Consider the following 20307-nt stretch of genomic DNA (forward strand, 5'->3'; position numbering starts at 1 on the left):
CCCAGGGTGGCCTCGAACTTGTGATTTTCCTGCCTCAGCCCCCTGGAATAGCTGGGATTACAGGCATGTGACATCGTACCCTGCTCATTTTCTTCTCTTCAATCAGTGTTTAGCATACTCCTACTAAGTACCTGCCAGGTGCAAGGGCTGTGTTCCACACTGGGGATGTAGCCATGTGGATGGAAGGATGGATGGAGGGGTAGCTGGGTGGATGGATGGATGGATATCTGGGTAGATGGATGGATGAATAGTTGGATAAATAACTGGGTATCCATATAAATGGAAGGGGACTGGCTGGCTGGCTGGATGGCTGGGTTGATGCTTGATTGATTGGTTGATACTCCAGCATGTTTCCTAAAAGAAAGATTTGGGGTCATTTCACCCTACAAAAAATTACAAAGGGGATGATGTCTTTTCCTGAGATCCCTCTATGGAGTACAGGGTAGGCGTCTTCCTGGCCACACTATCAGGGGTTAGAGGCCGTTACATAACAACTTGGTAAGCTCAGAGTGTTCTTCAGGTGCTGGAAGGTCAGAAAAGAGGAACGCTAGATTATAAGGAATGAGCAGAGGCATCCACCCAGCAAAGGGCATTCTGGTCGGAGGGGACAGCGAGCCCCCAGCTGGCAGGCAGGAGTGAGCCGCGAATCTGGACCTGGTCCCTCTGACACCGCAGCACCAGCCCAGCCTCTGCTCTGCTCCAGTCAGCCACGTCTGGACCGTGGCTCACGCGTATCCAGTAGTCCCCGTGCTCACTTCCCTTTCCCTGCAGTGACCTCTGCCCTTGCATAACAATCTTCCCGTTTCTTGGACAACACAATTCTTCCACCAGAATCAACCATGGGAAAGGAGAAGGCAGGGGCCCAGGGCAGGCGCTGAGTTCCCACGGGCCTGGGCTGAGTCAGAGTCGACATCAGCAGCAGCCCTATTTTGTCTTCCCACCACCCAAGATCACCCCTGCCTCTGCAGAGGCTGACCCATGCCAGACCTGGAGCCAGTGCATCTCCAATGCATCCAGAATTCTAACCTCTTTAATTTCCTAGGACTCCAGGGAGGTAGAGGGGGTTGGTGGGGATGGTGGTGGGGCTTGGCACAAGCAGAGATCTCAGACGTGAAACGGAGGACTTCTCTCCTGGGCCTCGGTTTCCACATGTATTATTACGGGACATAATAATACTGTTTTCTAGGATTCTTATAAAATTTACAATATGCATACAGTACTTAGAGTAGGATCATGTCCAGTGGATTTGTATTACTCCTGCTCTAACTGAAAGCATGTGGATGCCCCTGCCCAGCATCAGCAGCGGCTCTAGATTCCGTGGCACTGGTCAGTTGCCTCCTGGGTCTGGGGCCTGTGGTCAGCTTCAAGGGCTCCAGGCCGTCACTGGAGGAAGGTTTGGGAGCCTCGCCTCTGGAGTGAACCCTGGCATCTGCTCAGCCAGTGTCCCACTTTCTTCCTGGTTTAATAGGCACTGGCCAGGGCTGTGGCATCCTGCTAAAGCTGCAAATAGCTCCCGAGCCCCAGGGATAATTACCTGTTTCTTAGAAAAGGGCAAAGAGGGGCTGCCACTCCTGGGCTGGTCACAGAGTTCCTGGCTTTGACTATGCGGAGACTTTCCTTGGAAGGAGCTGGTGGGAGGGAGGGAAGAGAGGAAAGAGACAGCTCTGGTTTGTGAAAACCAAAGTGCCAGTTGGAACAGGCTTGATGAAGGGAATTGTCTGGAAAAAAGAGAGACGGCTCTAATTTGTGGTAACCTCTGTTGACATCACTCACCTGCAATGGGGGGGGGTGGATTTATTTATAGTCCAGCTGGGTGGAAAATGGCACCTTTCTTCATTCACACCAAGAGCCCACGCTGGGCTCAGCCTTATGTTTTATCTGACCTTTGAACACTGCCCTTATTTTAGAACCTGCCTTCTTGACTGAATTTTAAAGGATTTAAGATGAGCAGACTTAACTCCCTGAGATTTCTGAGCCAGCACCCTGAATTGGAGGAGGATTATCTTCTCAGCATTTCCCAGTCATGACTGGCTGGCTGGCTCTTGCAGACTTTGGCTAATGTGGTTTCGGATTCTGCTCATCCTGTAGGAAAAACATCTTCTCACCACCATTTAAAAGATCCTCTGATTGCTTAAGGGGTGTCTTTCTGCTTGATTGTTCTATCCTTTACTTATTAAGTATTCTCTTGTTTATGGATTTTTCCAGCAAGCCTAGCAAAACAGCGAATTTCTGGAAGGAAAATCTCACTTTGCCTTTACTCGTCATTTTAAAAACTCAACACATGTCATCACAAAGGAAAAAAATAGGCACTATACCATTTGAGAAAGATTTTTAGCACTTAATGATAAAAATCATCCTTCTACTGTCAAATCTTCTTCCTCTTGACTTCTTCCCTCTGTTCTGTTTCCTGCTGGACTACGTGACATTTCTCACCTGAGAATCCTCTGATTTCACACTTGGCATGTCCTGGAACTTAGCTGCTTATCCCAGCTTCAAGGTACTGCAATTATCATTCATTGTAGAGCTTGGCTGCAATGCCACACTCCACCAGGAGGTGTCTCCATGCAACACCCGAGTGGCTTCTGGAGGTCAGTGGAGACCGTCAGACTCCTGATCTCAGGACCCTATGCAAGGGGCACAGTTGGCTTGGGAGTACTGTTGTCCTGGAGGCTAGAAGAAGTCAGCCCTTAGCCTGACCTCTGGGGAGGTGGCAGATGAGGAGAGGGCTGCCAGTAATGAAGATGACCTTTGAGAGCCATAAGGAACTAAGGCTTGGCTTGACTGGACCCTGGGAACTCACAGGGAAGGACAGCCAGCAGGCCTCAGGCCATCCTTCCTTCCCTGTCATCTTTTCTTTCCTCGCCCACCTCTTAGCCATGCCCTCCCACACTGGAGAGCGTTGGAGCCAGGTGCACAGTCTGGCTTTGACAGTAGCCAGCTACATGACCCAACTAAGTCACATCATAACGCTGAGCCTCTGTTTTCTTGAGTGAAACACAGGGCTGGTGGCACCATCTTCCAGGGCAGCAGTGTCGGGACATCGGTGCGCAGGGTGCAGCTGGGAGAGACGTTCTCTGGGGCTGCCCCGATCCCATCTTCTAACCCTCCATCTTGCATCTGCTCCCTGTCCTCCTTCCTCTGTCCTCCTGCTTTCTCCACCCAGGGTGCAGGTAGCAGGGTTCTCTCTGCCTCCATTTCCCAGGCAGTGGGGACAGTGGCTGGAACACAGTCACATATCCAAGAAGCAGCACCCTTTGCCAGAGGAGGCCCACACCAGACTTCACACCACACAGGGCTGACAGGGGGCTTCCATGCTCCTTCTGGGTGCCAGTGGTGTGCTGGCAAACACCCCGCCGCAGCTCTCCGCAGAGGAGCCCAGCTCTGCAGCCTCCGCCAGTTGCCGCCATAGCCAATTTCAAGCTGCCAACAAGATGTCGCCCCCCCCAGAGTTGGAAAGAGACGCACAAAATCAGCTCAGGGTGCACGACTCCCACGGCACTCAACTGCTGGGTGCATTTGGACAGGAAACAGGGATCCTGGATATCTACATGATTTGTGGAGATTTATTTTGTTGATTTATGTTTACGTGGTGCTGAGGATGGAACCCAGCGCTTCACACATGTGAGGCAAGTGCTGAGCCACTGCCACAGTCCCCCTCCCCCATCATAGGAATATTTTAAATCTGAACTGTGGCCATGAATGTCCTGCTGTCCTCCCCCAGAGCTGAGCCTGCTGCTCCAAGTCACACCACTGTCCCCTCTCTTTGGAGTCCCTGAACTCAGGTGTCCCTTCAGTTTAAATTGCCTGTATCCTATGGTGTCTTTCCTGTGTTTATCGGCTCTGTCCTGGCATGGAGCAGGGCTGCCCACTCCAGGGGCACTGGGGCCCCTCCACACCATTCCCTTCCCACTGCCACTGCCCTGGTCCAAAGCCACTGTCACCTCCTGCCTGACCTCTGCCTGGTCTCCATTGAATCTCCTGCTGTCTTTCTTGCCAGCCTGGGCTCCGCCCTCCACGAGGCAGCCAGTGGGTGCTTTCTGTCCTTCTCTTCTTACCACCCTCGATCTCCTTTCTCCTTCAAAGTGAAAAAAACAAAACCCTCTTAGCTTGGCCCTCCAAGGCCCTGTCCAAGCTGCCTGCTGACCTCAGCACTGCCGCGGGCCCCAGCCCCTGGCGCTCACCCACTTGGTGCAGACTCGCCCGTGCTGCTCCTCCCTCTCCTCGTGGCTGGTCCTCCCCAGACCTCCGCTCTGTCACCTCCTTCAGATGCTCCTCTGACCACCTTTGGTACAGCATTGCCTTTCCCAGTTGTCCCCTGCCTGGGTCCTGGCGGTTTCCAGCAATTCCTCTCCCTTGGGTCCTGCGTGTGTCGGTCTCTCCAACCAGCCTGAGGGTTAGAGGCTGGACTCACACCTACCTCTTCCACTTTGGTACCCATGGTGCCCAGTGGAGTATCTGGAACATCACGGGGACTTCACGAGCTAATAACAGATGAATAATTTGGGGCAATCAGGTGTTGGGTGATGATGAACGGATGTTGGCTTGATGGCAGTGGGCGGCTAGGCGGTTGAAGGCATGGTGGATGGATGGATAAGAATGAATGTGTCCTAGTCCATGTTCAGATGCTATAACAAAACCATAGACTGGGTAATTTATAGAGAAAATATATTTCCCAAGTTCTGGAGCCCAATATCACAGTCTGGCACCTGGTGGGGGCCTCGCCGCAGCATAACATGGCAGAGGCATCGCATGGCAAAAAGAGAGTTGGCCGGTCCCCCGTCATTCACCTGGTGCCATGACAAATACCTCCGTCCATTCTAATTATCTGCTAAGGATCCACCTCCCGACACTGTCATAGTGGCCGTTACATTTCCACTTGACTTTTGGAGAGGACATTTGAACCACTAGCAGTGAGCTCCTGCTGGGCCGTCAGCTTCTTGGGGGCAGGTACCATGTGTCAGTCACCTTGGGACCTCCAGGGCTTGTTCAGAATGGGCACTTGATGAGCTTTGGTGGCTGAGTGAGCAGATGGATAAAGGGATGCATGGATGGGTGGCCCTGGAGAGGAGTCCTGTGACAACTCCCTTCTCCGTTTGGAACGTCCTGCTGACCCACCGACTCCCCTGGCTCCTGCTCCTTCACACTTGGGTGGTGGCCAGAAGTGACATCTGATTGCATTTCCTGTCCACAGGGGGAGACCTGACCTCGGTGGACCCCATGGTCCTGGAGCAGTATGTGGTGGTGGCCAACTACCAGAAGCAGGAGAGTTCAGAGATCAGCCTCAGTGTGGGGCAGGTGGTGGACATCATCGAGAAGAACGAGTCAGGTAGGGACATAGGCCAGCTCCCTCCCACCCTGCACTGTCAGTGAGCCCCTTGGCCTGAAAGTGCCTGGAAACTCAGGGACAAATCACCAGTGCAGGCCGGTGCATCTCCCCAGGTCCAACTGAGGCCTCCCAGGCCTAGGATTGATCATAAGGCTCAAGTAACCACTTGGCCACCACTTGCTAGCATCCCACTGGGTCAGGTGTCAGTGATTTGTCCTGAGGTTCACGTTCCTTGCACACTCCTGGTCCTCAGGCACCGGGAGACACAGCTGGGCTTACACTGGAGATCTGCTCATTGATTCCTCCATGGGAGTCCAGGAAGGGTCCAACAGCTCTGGGCTCAGTGTCCCTCAGCATCGCTGCCCTCAGGGGGCTGCAGGACACTTGGCTTATGATTCCTCCTGACTGCCACGTCTCACAGTTATCCGGCCTGCCTCATTCATCTGGCCATCAGGTTCCTCATCTGCAAAATACAGAAAACTCCCCCAGAGAACCTCTGTGAGGATTCAGGGGATATGCAGACAGAGGGCCTGAGCCTGCGCCTGGCCCACAGTAGGTGCTCCCAAAATGTCCGTGGCCTCAGGGCAGCCTTGCATCATGACGGCAAAGAGCGGGAAGAAGGAAGGGGCCAGAGAGGCCTGTGTCCTCCCTGGGGGCTGTGGCAGATGGTGGCAGGGCTGATAATGTCATCAGGGGCCAGACTCTGTGATGCCCCCGTGGACAGCTGAGGTCCAAGGAGCAAAGGGAAGACATATGTGGCCAGCGTCTGTGGGTCACGTTACCCTTAGTCATGTTGGGTGTGAGACCTCAGCTACTCAATCTAGGAATTGTCCCTGCTCCAAAGAACAGGGGATGGCAATGTTCCTGGCATCCCCTGGATCACGTTACCGCTAGCCATGGGACCGCGTTTGCTGGCCAGACCTCCTGAATTACGCAACCCAGGAAGTGGCCATGAATGCAGGACCCAGGAACGTGCTGCTCCCAGCTCATCTCGATTTCTCCTGTGACTTGCTTACAGTGCACGTCACTTCTGTGACCTCAGAAGGTGTGGGGATTTCTCCCACCAGCAAGCAAGCAGGCGGTCCTGCAGTGGACACCCACTGGGTGTCCTCTGACCCAGTTCATTCTGTCCACCCAGAGACGGTGTCAGATCCCGCAGGCTGCGGGCTCCGTCACTGTGACTGCCCACCACGTCTAGGGCCAGGTTGTCTCGACTGTGCATCCAACTGACAGCTACAGTCGGGGTCCCCGAGACCTCCTCCTGGGGTTGGACTGTTCTGCTCAAGTGGCTCACAGACTCAGGGACCCGCTTCACCAGTCTATTATAAAGACCCCTCAATGGGAAGAGGGGACTGGCCAGGCGAGGCAGTGGCAGGGCACAGCTCGCAGGTCCTCTCCAGGGCACCGCCTTCCAGGAACCTCCAGGGGTTCACTAAGGGAGCTCCCCTGTCCCCTGGGGCCTTGGGGAGACTTCACTGTAGGCATGAATGAAACACGGTTGGCCCTGTCAGGACGGGACTGTGTGGAGGGGTCTGATTGACCTGTGGGGACCCCGCAGGCTCCCGGGTCAGAGTCTCCGTGGCCGCCCTGTGTAGCCTTCCCCACTCCTGGCACAGGGCAGGACCCTTCCAAAGTGGAGCTGTCCTCACCTACCATTAGCGTAGGTCACAGAGCACATGGCCAGTAGGAGGGACTGGTCAGTGGACAGTCCATGGGTGGTAGGAGGCAAGAGGGTGGAGAGAGGCCTCTGGGTCACCTGGGGCCCGACGGCCCAGCATCCTTCTGGACTGAACACTGGAAGTACCAAGGCCTGCAAAGCAACAGGTCAGGAGCCACAGTGAGGACCAGGACCTGTCACCCCCTGTCATCCCTGCATCGTAGCTGAAGAAGCCACGGCTCCAAGTGACCAGTCACTCACCTCGGCCTGATGCCAGGCAGCCCGGCCAGGGTCCCAGACCCTTCCAGCTGCCCTCAGGCTTGTGACTCTGATTCCTGAGGCTGGACATGCACAGAACACATGGGTGGCCAGGACACGCCCTCGGGAGTTCAGCATGACGTGAGCCCTGGGCCACCTGCTCAAGTCAAGTCAGGAAGGACGGCCTGCCGGGAACAGGAGCAGGGTCGGGATGGGGGGTTGGTGTATCCACAGGGGTGGATGTTCAGTCCTCAAGCAGACAGCGGGCTGCAGACGGTCACCCCTCAGCATGGCAGGGGACTGGTTCAGCACCCCACAGGTTCCACACTCCATGGGTGCCCAAGGCCCTTGGATAGAATAGTGCGGACTGGCATGTCACCTGGGCACATCTTACTCGAGTTGTTCAGGGAACAACGGTGAAGGGCGTGGTCCTTATGGACCTAGGGGGCCAGTGTCCAGGTGCCGGGGGACACCACCTACAGGCTCAGCACAGACGCAGGCGTGTAGTTTTGATTCAGTGGTTGGTTGAATCTGTGGATGCAGAGTTGGCAGGTGCAGAGGCTGACTGTTTTCTGGTGTGAGGCCTCTCCAGCAGTGGCCCTGGCAGCTGGACATCCCTTGACATGCACAAATGCAGAATCCAAGTCCTGGAGAAGCCATTAGGCCGTGCCCCAGTGGCACACAGCCCTGCCCTGCCACCGCCTGTGGATGTGGACCTGGGTTCGCCCCCTCTGTGCGGTGGGCTGGTGGGTGCTGGCTCTGAGACGGTGGGGTGAGGGCCCGGCCACGGTGAGCCTTCTCCGTTCTCCCTGAGCTGCCCCTTCACTCCCTGTCCCAGGCTCGGGAACAAGTTTCTCTCCGGCCTGTTTTTGGCGGTGAGCTGCTGATCTGGGCCGTCGTGTCCTTCCGGGATTCCTGGCTCTTCAGCCTCCCTGAGCCTTAACTAACGCAGCGGCTGAGGCTCAGCGGCCTCCGTGTCCCTGGCCCGCATCCTCAGATTCAGCCAATGTTCAGGGCAAAAAGGCATCGAAACTGACCACGTCCATACCGCTTCCTGTCACTATCCCTAAACAGTTCCTGGAGCCACTATTCACATAGCATTTGGGTCACGTGAGGTCTTGTAGGTCCTGCAGAGGTGATCTCAAGGGGACCAGGAGGTGTGATTGGTCATGTTGTTACTGCCCCATCTTGTATATAGGACTGGACATCCTCTGGACCCTTGGGGTGCTGTGGCCAGTGCCCAGGTGCTGGGGGACGCCTATGATCCCATTCTGAGACCACTGACGTCTCTGCTCTCCGTCCCCAGGTTGGTGGTTCGTCAGCACGGCTGAGGAGCAAGGCTGGGTCCCTGCCACCTGCCTGGAAGGGCAGGACGCTGGGCAGGATGAGTTTTCCCTGCAGCCTGAAGAAGGTAGGGAGCCTGGGCAGCTGCTGCCCCGGATCACAGGAGGCCACGGGCTCGGCCCAAGGACAGCCTGTGGATGAAGCCCACTGTGGGGTGGGCGGGAGGCTGTCCATCCTTTCTAGGGGCCTTTGAGAGCCCCTGGGGTGAGCGTGGCCGAGCTGGGCCTGACATCTTCATGGACCCTCAGGAGGGCCCCAGACTGATCCAGGTCCACCCTTCACTGTGCCTCTGGAGTTCTTGTGGCAGGACACTCAGATTCGAGATCTTTGACCCCGCCTGCTTAAAGATGTCAGCTCTCTGCAGGTGTAAATGGCCCTGGCAGTGCCCATGCTCCGTCTCCCCAGCACCCTTCCCTACGGGGGTCCTGACACCTGTCACACTGCAAGGCTAAGGCTCCCTCTCCCCCAGTAGCTTCCTAAAGCCAAAGCCCCCCTTTACCTGCATCAATAGACAGGTGCCATGGAGCCAGGCAGACTGGACCTGAATCTCAGCTGTGCCACACGCTCACTGAGTGGTCTTGAGATGGACATTTGACCTCTCTAAGCCTCAGCCTCCTCATCTGATAGTGGCAGAGTGATATCTACAACATGGAGGTTTTTAAAAATTAAAAGAAATGCTAAATGCAAAGCAGCAGGAACAGTAATCATGGGCAGGCACTGGACCAGCTGCCCTGTGCCTCAGCTGGTCCTGGACCCCGGGGAGAAAGCACAGAGCCATCTTAAGTCTATATGTATCAGAAGAGGGGGCAGGGACAGTGCACACCTGTGACCCCTGCGACAGGAGGATCACAAGTTTGAGACCAGCCTGGGCAACTTAGCGAGGCCATGACTCAAAATAAAAAATAAAAAAGACTGGACTATAGCTCAGTGGTCACTGCCCCTGGGTTCTGTCCTCAGTATTGCCAAAAACAGGGTAAGAAAAAGGAGTGGTGCCCTCCAGCTCAGAGGTCAGCAAGAGGGGTTGCACGTGGCTTTCATGTAGTCAGACCGCAGCCAGCACACCTCAGAGTTGCTTTGCTCTGTGTCTCAGGGGCCCACCGAGTGGTAGGGGCCAGCCAGCTCAGGCTGAGGAAGGCGGTCCACTACATGGGACCTGGAACCCCTCAGGCAGTCCATGATATGGCGTGTGCGTGCCTCTGTGAGGGACTGAGTACTGCTCCCACCTAACAGACGGGGAAAGGGTTCAGGGAGGTAGAGCACTTGCCCCAGGTCCCACAGCTGGAGGGAGGCAGAGAGGCCATGTTCTCCCTCCTCTCCCACAAGGATTTCCCTTGGTGCCATCTCCACTTGTGCTAGGGATAGAATCGTGTCCACTGGTCCCCTCTCCACTCAAGTTCAAGGTGATAAGCAGGTGCTCGGCCTCCCTGAGACTCCAGGGCCTCAGCACTGACTCAGGATTCCTCTCGGGGAACAGGGGCCTGTGCCCCCTTGGCCCCCGGACACTTGGGTACCTTCTTCTCACCTCTGTCTCTGCCCTCCCCTCCACATGCTGCCCGTCCAGTCTCCTGGAGGTACTGGTCTTTGCCCCGGCCCGTGGGCCGCCGCCGGACGCTGGGGGACTTGTACTCCTCCAGCTGGCGCCAAGGTGCCTACCGCGGAGTTGTCTGCCCGTTGGGTGCCTGGACATCTGCATGAGCCTCTGCCCGGCACTGCCCGTGCCTGTTGCATGTGAGAAGCGCTGGTCTGTCCTCCTGTGTGTGTGTCGGCATGGGGGTCAGGGAGGGGGAGCCCGAGCCCTGTCAGCCCCGGGCCCGGAACTTTCCCAGCTTAAAAACCGTAACACTGACCCCGCAGCCTGCTCCTGCCATCAGGCCTTCTGAGTTGGGTGGGCAGAAGCAAGGTCTATTCACTCATGTCCCTGGAAAGCCCAGCGGAGGGCTAGCTTCAGGCATGGCTTTATCCAGGGGCTTGAGAATGTCCTCAGGACCTGCAACTCTTGCCACCTCTCTACCCTGTTCTCTGCCTTGTTGGCCCCATTCTCTGTGGTGACAGTAGTTCTAGGCACCTTCAGGGACATCCACCAAAAATAGGGCTTCTCCTTCAACTCAAGCCCCAGGATTGGGTCCTGCTGACCCACCTGGGTCCCATGGCATCCCTGAACCAGTCACAGAGGTGGGAGGGTGCAGCACTGAGGCTGGCCGGGCTCACCTAGCCATTCCCTGACCCAGGAGGTGGGAAGCCTGGCCTCCCCAGCCTCCCCAGCCTCCCATGGGCAGAGGCTAGCAGACCACCAGGGGAGGGCCTATGGGTGCCAGACAGGCCACTTCAGCACCCATGACACTCCTACAGGGACTTCACTGCACCTGTCTGGAATTGCTCGGCCTCCGTGGTCCCAGAGAGAGCCTCGTGGGTGCTGGGGAATCCCGTGCCATGCAGCCACAGGGTGAGGGGACCCGGGAGGCCAGGGTCAAAGGGCTGACTGCGCCCACACTCGGGCCCACACAGCAGCCCTGCAGCCCAGACCAGGCAGAGCCTCTGTGCGGCCTTGAGCACCCCCTTCTGCTGACCACGGCCAGCGCCCAGCCTCGGCTTCCGTGGACCTGGGAGCTGCTAACTGCTGAGGAACCGTGCACCCCCGCAGAGCAGGTCACCTGCCAGGTCCTCACACAGACCCCAGTGCTCCCACCTCCCTCTGCAGCAGGGGGTGGCCCCGATGGCTTGTAGCGTTTCTCAGAGTCACCGAGGCCACGCCAGCATACAGCCTTGGCACCTGGCTCCGTCACCTGGTGACTGAACTGTAACCGGAGCAGGCAGCCTCCCCTCTCCTTGCCAGGCCCCAGGATGGCATCCACATCTCTCCACTTCAGCCCCAGGGCTGGCCTTGCTCTCTGGAGCCCCTGCCTGGGCAGCAGTGAGCAGCGCCCCGAAGCCTGGTCCCGGGCTGCCCGCTGCTGGGGACCCAGGGCCTCGAGCATCGTTAGTGAAAGGTCAAGACCTGCTGCCAGCTAGGGAATGGACGTGGCTGGCCGTCCCCACCTCGGGGGTATTTCAGTCTGAAACTTCTGCTGCCCAAGTCCAGCTCATCTCTGAATTCTCCCCTCTCCCAGGCGAGGAGCCCTGAGGGTGTAACTAGCCTTGTGTGAGCAAAGTGGCTCCAGCTGGCCTGGGGACTTGTCCAGTTATTGAGTGCTGGCTACTTTACCCGTGAGCAGCGATATCCCAGGCTCATGCCCAGTGCTAGGGGAGGGACTGGCCGGGGCGGACACAGCTCGGCTCCTGGGTTCACAGTCCAGCGGAGCTCACAGACGCAGGACAGGACGCGCAGTGTGTGCGTGTTAGAAAGCCGTCCCTGGACGGGCCATCAGCCTGAGGACGGGGACGCGGATGCCACGAGCTGGAATATTGCATGAGGTGGTCGAGGACACTGACCTTGAAGGACAGGCCTGGGAAGGGAGGGGGGAAGTGCTGCTGGTGCTTTCAAGGGACTGGACCTGCCCTGGGTCCTGGGTCCTGATGCTGCTGGCACCTTGGGAACCACAGCAGGTGAGGCCAAGTGTGCCTCCGCGTCACCCCAGGGATCAGAGTCCTGGGACACTTAGTCTGTTTCTCACCCGATGTCCTTTCTCCCTGCAGAGGAGAAGTACACGGTCATCTACCCATACACAGCCCGCGACCAGGATGAGATGAACCTGGAGAGAGGGGCCATGGTGGAAGTCATCCAGAAAAACCTGGAGGGCTGGTGGAAGATCAGGTACCGCCGCTGGCTCCCGCTGTCGCGGGCGGTTTCAGGGTCATGCAGGCTCCAGCCTCCAGGTCTGTAAGGGATTGCAGATGAGGGAAGTTTCTGCCTGGGCTGTGGAAGGACGCTTCTCGGTGCCGTTGGCCTCCTTCCCTACCCACGTCCTTCCCTAAAAACCCTTAATAAGCAAAATTGCCTTCTCCAAACACATGGAGCCAGTCAGCGGGAGCCCTGTTAAGCAAGACTGGTCTCCATCTCCAGATGTTCTGTGATGAGTGACCGGAAGCTGAGGCTGCCCACGTGAGTAGTCGCCTGCTGCAGCCCCACTGAGACCATGTGGTGCAAACCCCGCACCACGGTCACCCTCCTCGGGCCTCTGGTTTCATTTATCCCCAGATCCAGCTGCAGGGCGGGAGGCTGCCCCCGGGCACTTCCTTAGCCTGCGGTGGAGCCGAACAAGCCCCACTGGTTCCCCAGCAAGAGCGAGTGGGGACAGTCACCACAGAGCAGGGCGGCGAGGCTGCCAGAGTGCTGCAGGGACGTGGGGGGCGCTGGGGTGCAGAGAGGGGGTGCTCCCCCGCTCAGGGGCTTCCTGAGGGAGGGGACCTCAGAGCTGAGACACGAGGGAGTGAGGAGGACAGTGTCAGGACGTGTGGTCACGAGCCACACAGCAGGGTCGCAGGGACAGCGGAGACCACAGGGACACCAGGAGGAGCGCCCTGCAGCTTTCAGCGGAGGTCCCATCCTCTGGTGGCGCTGTGACCCTGATGGTCGCCTGGTGGCGCTGTGACCCTGACGTGGTAGTGATGCGCTGTGCCTTGGCCATTCCTGTGAAAGTGCAGCACGGCCGTGGGACTCCACGGTACTTGGCAAAGGTCACAGACACCTGTTGTGCTGGCCACCGTGTCCCTGTGCTCGCTGCTCTCAGTGCCTCCACGCCAGGCTCGCTGAGCCCCGGGCACCTGTGTTTGCACCATCTCTGGAGTCCCCGTTTTCTCTTGCTGGTGGCCCTGGGAGCAGGGGGCTGCATGGTGCGTGGCGGCTGCACCTCCTGGTGGGCTTCGCACAGCACTGGGGCCACTGGGCACATCCCCGGTTCCTGTCACCGTGCTGGGAATCCAGTCATCCTGGAGCCAGGGGGCTGGCACTCAGGAGCCACTGGGTTGCACCTGGTCTCCCAGGAGGTTATGGTAGGATGGCCGACAGGGCAGCCGAGCCCGTGACTGAGGCTCAGAGGACCCTGGGTAAGCCTGGGCCTTGGCCACCCGCTTCCGATTGCGGGCTTCCTCCCCGTAGCTTTTGTCCCTGCGTGACGACCTGTCTGCAGCTGAGGACGTGGATCATGTGCAGCCTGATGTGGACCAATTAGGTCAGGTTTTATTCCTTCTCAGAATACTCGAAGGCTGAGGGACGCTGAGCGGTGGCCTGTGGTCATGGAGGCCTGTTCTCATTGAACCCAGGGCTGTGACCCTCTAAGTGGCTCTTGACAGGAGGGCGGCCTCCCACTGGTCTGTTGGGTCTGTTCTGCTTTCTCAGAGGCATGGCTGGCTGCCCCCTCTGTGGGTGCTGGCCAACGCCGAGCCCACGTGCTCCGAGCTGTGATGCTCGACAGTTTCCACAGTGTGGCTACTTCCACTTTGGCCAATTTCAAGCTAACGGCGTGAAGTCACTAAGCATGGAGTCCAGAAGGAGTGTGCACCCAGCGGCTGCCCCGGCACACCTCTGTCCAGGAGGCCCCCTCCGGTCATGGCTGTTGATCTCAGCCCTGCCGCGCAGAGGACTGAGTGGCCACTGTACTTGGTGCGTTTTGTCTGGGGGCCGTGAGCTGCTCCGTCCGGGACCCGAGCAGCCCACAGTTGAGTGGCAGCTGGCCCAGGCCGGCTCCTCGCCCCCTGGACAGGCATCTCACCCAAGGTGAAGCAGCCTGGGTGGGGCCGAGCTCTGCACCAGCACAGGGCTGTCGGGAAGAGACGGCAGCTAAGGGGTCTGGATGCCCACCTGCCAGGCTTGCCCGCGACGTCGGCTGGGCGCTTCTCCCCTCGGCACTCGGCCTCCGTCTGTAAACAGACCCCATCCCAGTGCTCGGCACCGGGCGTGGGGAGGATTTCAGAGGTTTGAGTTTTGGAATAGTGGCACGTGCGGACTGAGGTGACTCAGGGACACACCCGAGTCTGAGCACGGAACTCGTTCTCATCTCAGAGGCACCTGTTCACAGAGCCGTGAGATTTCGTACGGTATTTTGGGTGCACCTGCATCTCCACTGTACTCCTCCATCACCTGAGGGCAGGTGTAGACATTTAGGCTTCAGACTCTGGAGCATGTCACCCGGGGGGGGGGGGGGGGGGGGCGCTCAGCCTGCCTCCCTGCCCCCGGGTCTGCTGGTATTAAGTACAGAAGTGGTGCGAGGGCGAGGGGCAGGCTGCCAGGAGAGTGCCCACGAGGCCAGCCTCCTTGCCACGCTGTCGTCCTCACCGCAGGGTTGCGAGGGGACCACTGTGAAGCCGTCACAGTGGTGGTGACAGGTCTGTGGCGGTTCCCTCAGCACCATGCCCACTGGCATGTCTGCCGTCCTCCTGTTCCCCCTCAGCTCACACACCCAGGCACCAGTGTGGACTTAACTTACCGTGCCCTCCCCAGCACTTCATTCCAACTGGTGGTGCCACCGCGTGTCATGGCGCTGGGATGGCAGAGCCTGCCGGAGACATGAGGGCAGCGTGGAGGTGGGCCTCCTCCCCAGGAGGGTGGGAGAGGCTCTTGTGAGGAATGGAATCGAGCAGAGCCAGGAAGGAAAGGGACAGTCAAGGATCACCAAGGGCAGTATGCACCGGGGTCAGAGGCTCGGGGCGTTTAGGAGACTGCAGCTGGGCAGAGCAGTGGCCTGGAGGCTGCTGTGTGAGGCCATCAGAGGCCCCGTTGGAAGGGTCTGCAGTGCCTGGCAGAGGGCTCAGTGTCATCGGAAGGCCTGGCCCCGGGCAGTCCGGCCTGTTGTTCCTACCCACTGGGGCCTGAGAGTGACTCTCAGCAGGAGCCTGGTGACCTCCCATGGGCCTGACCACATTCCCTTCCTCCTCCTCCTAGGTACCAAGGCAAAGAGGGCTGGGCCCCCGCCTCCTACCTGAAGAAGACCAGCGGGGAGCCCTTGCCCCCGAAGCTGGGCCCCGGCTCGTCTGCCCCCTCGGGCGCCCTCGACCTGGACGGCGTCTCCCGGCAGCAGAGCGCAGTGGCCAGGGAGAAGGAGCTGCTCAACAACCAGAGGGACGGCCGCACCGAAGGCCGCGTGGCGCCCGATGGCGATGTCCGGCAGAGTGAGTGACTTTTCCCCTGACCAGAGTGGTCTTCTTGTGGACCCCGAGTCCCAGAGCTGGGCAGCCTGGCTCCAGGGTGAGGCCCCCAAGCGCAGGTGTGTTCGGCTGTGCTCACCTGGGGCATCGCTCAGTCTGGGCTTCCCCTGGCCACGAGCCAAGCCCAGCAACATCTGTTGCGTGCCCACCGCTGGCCAAGAGCCTTGGCGATGTTTACGTCCCCTGCCCAGGAGGTGCATGCTGTGCCTGTTCCACAGGACACAGCCTCGTGGTCCAGAGAGTCCAGTCACCCATTTGTCCTGTGCTGGAGGCCCTCGAGCCTTGGAGCCAGGCCGGGACCCTTCTCCACGTGGCTCTGAAGCCTGCACTTCTTGCCCTTGCTGGAAAGCTCTCTGTTGCTTGAGGACATACTCTGTCTCCTTTGGTTCCTGAGTGGAAAAGATCCAGGCAGTGCCACACTGACAGGGTCCTGAGCCACCCAGGGAAGAGCGCAGACAGCCCTTCTCTCCCGGGAGGGTCTCGGCAGCAAGCTGACTGGTACGGAGCTTGCGCCCCACCCTCTGCAGGACAGCTGGCCCCTCCTGGTGTCCACGTCAGGAACTTCACACACGGAGCTCTGCCGTGATGGAAATATGTCTCTTCTCCACAGGATCACCAAAGATGAGGCAGAGACCCCCTCCTCGCCGGGACATGACCATCGTAAGTGGACCCTGGTCTGTGGTCATCAGGGATGCCGCAGGTCTCCCAGGCCCTTGCCCTGTCCAGAGCTCTCTTCCTGTCCACGCAACAGCCTCGTGAAGCAGGCAGTGCAGATCACTGTCCCCTCTGCAGGTGGAAAGACGGGTCCAGGCAGGGAAGCCATCGGCCCAGTGTCCTCTGCCTCTGTGTCCTGCTCTCGCCCCACTTCTCCAGATCCTCTGCCCAGGCCCAGGCTGAGGAGGCTCAGGGATGGCATCTGTGGTGCCGTTCTGATGTCCTGCTCCACGTCTGGGGTTCTCCAGCTGCCTTGTTAACAGGTGGAGCCTCCCTTCTCTGAATATCCAAAATCAAACTTTTTAAGCACCAAGATGACACACTACGGAAAATTCCACACCTGACCTCACCTGCCGGGCTGCTTTCAAAACGCAGGCACACTAAAAATATAGTCTAACGCCATCATCAGGCTCTGTGGATGCAAAACACGCATGAGAGAATTTCACGCTTGGACTTGTGTCCCCAAGACTTCCCGTTATGTGGTGCTGGTGATCCCAACCCAAAGCTCTCCTGGGCCCACGCGTTTTGGATAGGGGTTGTCCCACCGTGCCGTGAGCTGCTGTCCTGTTTTGGAAGGCCTGCCATTCACTGAGCACCATGCAGTGCACTGGCCACTCACTGTGGTGACTGGTGTAACCCTTGCAGCCGGCCACCAGGCTGAGACCTTCCATGTTCCCTCTGCCTGAGGCCAAACTGAGGCTCAGAGGGGAGACCACTGCCCAGGGCCACACCGTCACCAGTTTTTCCCACCCAGATAGCCTGGCCCGCAAGCCTGTTCTTCCCGGGCCCTGCGGCCACTTCACCTCAGACCTTGTCCTGCCCCACACTTTCATGGTGCAGCCAGATGCCCTGTGTGTCCACTCATCTCCGAGGTTGGAGGGTCAGTGAGAACTCACTGGGAGATGCCAGTGGTGTCCTCCATGTGTCCGTCAGAATTAAGTCGGTCCACCAGCACCTTCCATGGTGACCGCGTGTTCCGGGCCCCTCTTCTCACCCCAGTAATGTTGTGGTGCTTGTTCCCCCTGAAATGAGCCCTGTGTGTGTCCTCCCAGCCTCGGGGTCTCAACCTGCCCAAGCCGCCCGTCCCGCCCCACGTGGAGGAGGAGTACTACACCATCGCCGAGTTCCAGACCACCATCCCCGATGGCATCAGCTTCCAGGCCGGCCTAAAGGTCGAGGTGAGTCAGCCACTAGAGTCAGAGTCACTGCAGAACACCCGGCACCCCCACCTGCAGCCCTGGCCGCCCGCCCCGGCCTGCCGTCTGCGGGTGGCCTGCCTGGACACTTCACACAGGTGGATGCGTGTGCCACATGCTCTCAGAGGACCACTGAGCCACATCCTCAGCCTATTTCATATTTTAGTTAGAGACAGGGTCTTACTGAGTTGCTTAGCGCCTCACTGTTGCTGAGGCTGGCTTTGAACTTGAGATCCTCCTGTCTCAGCCTCCCGAGCCTCTGGGATTACAGACGTGGGCCACCGCACCTGGCTAAAGTAAAGATTCTTGATCCCTTCTGTGATTTCACTTTGCTCTTATTTGAGTCAAGAGATAGAGGGATGGAATTTGGAGGAATCCTGAGTTCTGTTTTAACAGAAAATCTGCCCCGATATCATCATTAATTATGCACATGTGTACCTAGTGCCTCCATGTGAAATGTAAGGGACATCAAGATGTCATTTCCGTGGGACTTGGTGGAGATGGGCCTGGGAGGGAACATTATGTGGCTGGAGCTGAGCGTGAGGAAGCCGAGCAGCCTGAGGGTACCCCGTGGAGCTGCCCAGGGGGGTTGGACATCGTGTTTGAAGAGGAAAGTGACCTATGATGGCAAACGGAAGCTGTGGCTTCCACTTGAAGGAGCAGGTGATTGACAGTGTGTTTGTGACACAGGAAGGAAGTACCCAGTGGAGAGGTGGGAGCATCAGCCTGATCACAGGGGTGGGAAGCACCGGGAGGCAAAGGAATGGGGACACTGGTCGCAGGACGCTTTAGGAGCTCGGCTGTGGAGAAAGGCAGGAGAAGTCGGGGACAAAGGCAGGACGTGAGCAAGTTGACACTGGCTTCTGAAAGCTCGGTTTTCAGCATACTGGGAGGAATTCTGCTTTGAGGTGCCAGTGTGCTCAGGCAGCCCGAGCAGGGGTCCTCACCGTCACCATCATCATGGCCACAACACAGTCACCATCACCACACAGGTGCTGTAGGTCTGCTTCAGACCTGGCTGGCAGAGGCGCCTGGTGTGGGCGGGGCTTTGTCTCTGCTTGTCGCCACTGTCCTCCAAGCCCAGTCCATCCAGACCATTCCCAGGAGCAGGGAAGACGGCCCCAGCGCCCCAGCTCCAGCCTGCCCGCTCAGCAAGCCCAGGGGTCCCTAGGGCCAGGGTTCCGGCCATTCCACTGGCCTTCCCACTCCTGGACCTTGGATAGGACAAGAAGCCCAGGGAACTCGAGGCTGCTGTTCCCAGAAAGAGGCTCAGCTCCAGGCACACAAGAGCAGCAGAGGGCCCAGCCCCGGGCGTCTCATCTGCCCTCTCTGAGGCTGGTTGGGCCTCCGAGCAGACCACACCTGTTCCCTCTGGCTCTCCTCCCCACCTTCACTGGCGCTGACCAGCGAACGCCTCATGCACAGCCGTCCTCCCCAGCAAGCGCCCTCCAACTCAGCCTCGAGCCTCTGCCCTACTCCCCATGACATCAGGCCCCGCCAGAGGTGACCTGAGGGACGTGGTGGGAAGGAGTGGTCTGAAGATGGTGGCTTAGGCAGAGCTCTTTCCTTCTGATAAATCCCACATGCTCTGTTCTCCCTTCCCATTTTTGCCTCCTGGTTCACTTGACAATCACCAGAGTCTTCAAGATGTCTTCACGGAGCCACAGCTTCCTAGCAGTAGGGCTGCCGCAACAGCTGGGCTCCTCGTCCAGGCTGCCGGGGGCGTGGTTTACGGTGATGATGGTCACGGTGGTGGTGACAGTGATCAGGTGGGGGGTGGTGTCAGTGGTGGTGATGATGATGATGGTCATGGTGGTGGTGACAGTGATGGGGGTTGATGTCAGTGGTCGTGGTGATGTTGATGGTCGTGGTGGTGGTGATAGTGCTAGCGATGTTAGTGATGGTTATGATCATAACAATGGTGGTGATGGTGATGTGGTGGTAGTGATGATGGTCATGGTGGTGGTGGTGACAATAATGAGGTGGTGGTGGTGGTAGGGATGATGTCAGTGATGGTGATGATGATGATGATGTTGGTGATGGTGATGGTGACAGTGGTGGTGATATTAGTGACGGTGACAATGATAACAGTGGTGGCGATGGTGATGGTGGTGGTGGTGATGGTGGTGGCGATGACGATGTTGGTGGTGGTGGTGGTGGTGGTGATAGAGGTGGTTATGATGATGACTGCAGTAGTGATGATGATCATGACAGTGACGGTGGTGACGATGTGATGATGATACACGTGCCTCTTCAGCGCATGTATCTTGTCAACTGACTTGATAATGAACCTTTACAGAAGTCCTGCGAGGTCATAATCATCAGCCCCTTTTACAGATGAGCCTCAGAGGAGCTGGGTAAATGGATCCCCAAGGTCACACAGCTAGTAAGTGGCGGAGCCTGGGTTGGAACCAGGTCTCTGTGCCACAATCCTGTGCGCAGAGCAGAAGCGTAACAGATCCTCCTTGGTGCAGTCTGTGGTCCTGTTTCTGCTGCCTCGGGTGTGGGACTTGATCTTGGCACTGCGGGTTCACGCGAGCGCTGATGAGGACCCTGTGCCCAGCGCTGCCCTCGCGGTCAGCGCTCACAGCGCTCATCCTGTGCTTGTCCAGTGCCGCCTGCTTTTTCCCAAGGACCTCCGCTCCAACTGAAGGACGGACCACACTGGCTGCCAGCACTTGCCGGGCGCCTGCCTGCGGTGCTGTGAGCGGAGTTCCCAGGTGGATGTTGCT

At 58.2% G+C, this 20307-nt stretch overlaps 1 protein-coding gene across 1 annotated transcript in view; it reads left to right on the forward strand.

Annotated features, from left to right (window-relative positions):
* Positions 1-20307, forward strand: part of Sh3pxd2b (SH3 and PX domains 2B) — a 75785-nt gene that overhangs the window by 47750 nt on the left and 7728 nt on the right. The window contains exons 7-12 of the mRNA XM_027938754.2: positions 5192-5326; positions 8548-8652; positions 12219-12336; positions 15403-15629; positions 16276-16325; positions 17432-17557. Coding sequence (XP_027794555.2) covers positions 5192-5326; positions 8548-8652; positions 12219-12336; positions 15403-15629; positions 16276-16325; positions 17432-17557 — 761 coding nt within the window. The remainder of the gene's footprint in view (positions 1-5191; positions 5327-8547; positions 8653-12218; positions 12337-15402; positions 15630-16275; positions 16326-17431; positions 17558-20307) is intronic.

Source organism: Marmota flaviventris, chromosome 5, assembly GCF_047511675.1.
Source record: "Marmota flaviventris isolate mMarFla1 chromosome 5, mMarFla1.hap1, whole genome shotgun sequence".
In the NCBI taxonomy this organism is placed as follows: Eukaryota; Metazoa; Chordata; class Mammalia; order Rodentia; family Sciuridae; genus Marmota; species Marmota flaviventris.